Source organism: Centruroides sculpturatus, unplaced genomic scaffold (assembly GCF_000671375.1).
Source record: "Centruroides sculpturatus isolate CEXI.00-Female unplaced genomic scaffold, Cexi_2.0 scaffold1494, whole genome shotgun sequence".
In the NCBI taxonomy this organism is placed as follows: domain Eukaryota; kingdom Metazoa; phylum Arthropoda; class Arachnida; order Scorpiones; family Buthidae; genus Centruroides; species Centruroides sculpturatus.
Window position 1 is genome coordinate 110,043 of NW_019385632.1, and position 1,468 is coordinate 111,510.

Consider the following 1,468-nt stretch of genomic DNA (forward strand, 5'->3'; position numbering starts at 1 on the left):
ATAAATTAACTAGGAAGGCAACACACACATTTTAGGAAAGGTGTTAATCATTTTTTTTATTATATGTAATAATTGTTCAAAATGAATTGAAACAATGAACGTGTTTTGTAATAATTATTATAAATTGTGAGATATGAAAAATAAATAAATACATGGAAGTAAAATTTTGTAATTTTTAAGTAAATGACGTCACATCCGGGCGAGGCCATTGTAACGATCAATAAATACGAAACCTTGGTAGAAGGACTAGCGGTCAAAGAGATGAGGTAAGGATATAATGTATAGAAAAGTGAATTATAAGCGGTTATTATGATAACGGAGAATGTTCCACTGCCGCACATGACGTCTTTGATGGAAAACATTCGCTTTATTTTAAAAATTAAAGGATAGATAAACGTTGTTTTTTATTTTCCTATTACGTTTACGAATACTGTAATAAAAATTGCGGAAGGTCACCTTCGGTAAATTAAATGTATTATATAAAAGGCATGCGCGTGAAAATAAACAATACGAACAATCAATCAATAGTCAACCTGTTAAGTATATTTTTATAATTAATTAATTATTATCAAAGTAAACAATTTGATAAATTATTTGTGCGCAATATTTGAAAAGATTTTTCTCTAAAAATAATTCGAATGTATTTAATAATCAACGAAATAAAAATCCTCGTTTGTCAGGTAAACAAATCGCTTCTCTCTAGTCTTGTGTAGTGTACGCCATTCTTTTGTGTATAGATGTGGTTGGAGGGAAACGACCGCATTATAAAGTAAATCAAAAGGGAACAATGTGTTTTTCTGTTTTGAACGTTAACAAAAATGTAAAAAAAAAAAAAATTCGATTTTAATAAATAAAATAAAAAATTTATTAAAATTGCTTTGCTTATCGACAATTATCGTTCCTTTTTTTTTAATCTATATTTTTTTTGAGAAAATTGTTTAGGGTTGTTGTTGTTATATATACAATCGCCATATATAAAATTAATTTTTTCTGTAATAGATAATTTATTAAAATTTATACATACTTTCGTTTAAATGTTTAATGTGAATAACAACAGATGGCGGGACTGGCGGATATGTCCCAGATCTAAATATTTGTGACATTACAATTAAGTGAATCAATTGTTAGTGATTAATAATAGTAAAAATATCTAAGAAGAATTTTTGGTCTATAAGTAATAAAAATTTTATAAAAATATAAGTTACTAATTAAATTTATAAATTTTTTAATATTTCGAAAAAAACTGCTTTTTTTTATAAGTAAATTGTTTTATTTTATTGTATAGACAGTCCATTTTTATTTATTTATTTATTTATTTTTAATAGTCTGGATTATACACATACACTTATATACATAAATTATAAACGTTAAAGTTGATACGTGCTGACATCTATCGATTACTTTAGAAATTAATATATTTATGTCTTCGAACCCTATCGGTCGAAATTCGTTTTGTTTTTTTTTTTTT

The 1,468-nt window shown here is 25.1% G+C and overlaps 2 protein-coding genes across 4 annotated transcripts in view; both read left to right on the plus strand.

The window, feature by feature from the left end:
- Positions 1–1,468, plus strand: part of LOC111640747 (KAT8 regulatory NSL complex subunit 2-like) — a 53,402-nt gene that overhangs the window by 35,150 nt on the left and 16,784 nt on the right. The gene's annotated exons all lie outside the window — the stretch shown is intronic.
- The window catches only part of LOC111640748 (uridine phosphorylase 2-like), a 24,324-nt gene continuing 22,967 nt past the window's right edge, over positions 112–1,468 (plus strand). Inside the window, exon 1 of one of the 3 annotated variants that reach the window (XM_023386794.1) lies at positions 112–266. In XM_023386794.1, the coding sequence (XP_023242562.1) occupies positions 184–266 (83 nt within the window). In that variant the 5' untranslated portion in view covers positions 112–183. Of the gene's footprint in view, positions 267–1,146; positions 1,175–1,468 lie in introns of those variants that run through there. The other 2 variants (XM_023386795.1, XM_023386797.1) reach the window with 2 other exon arrangements.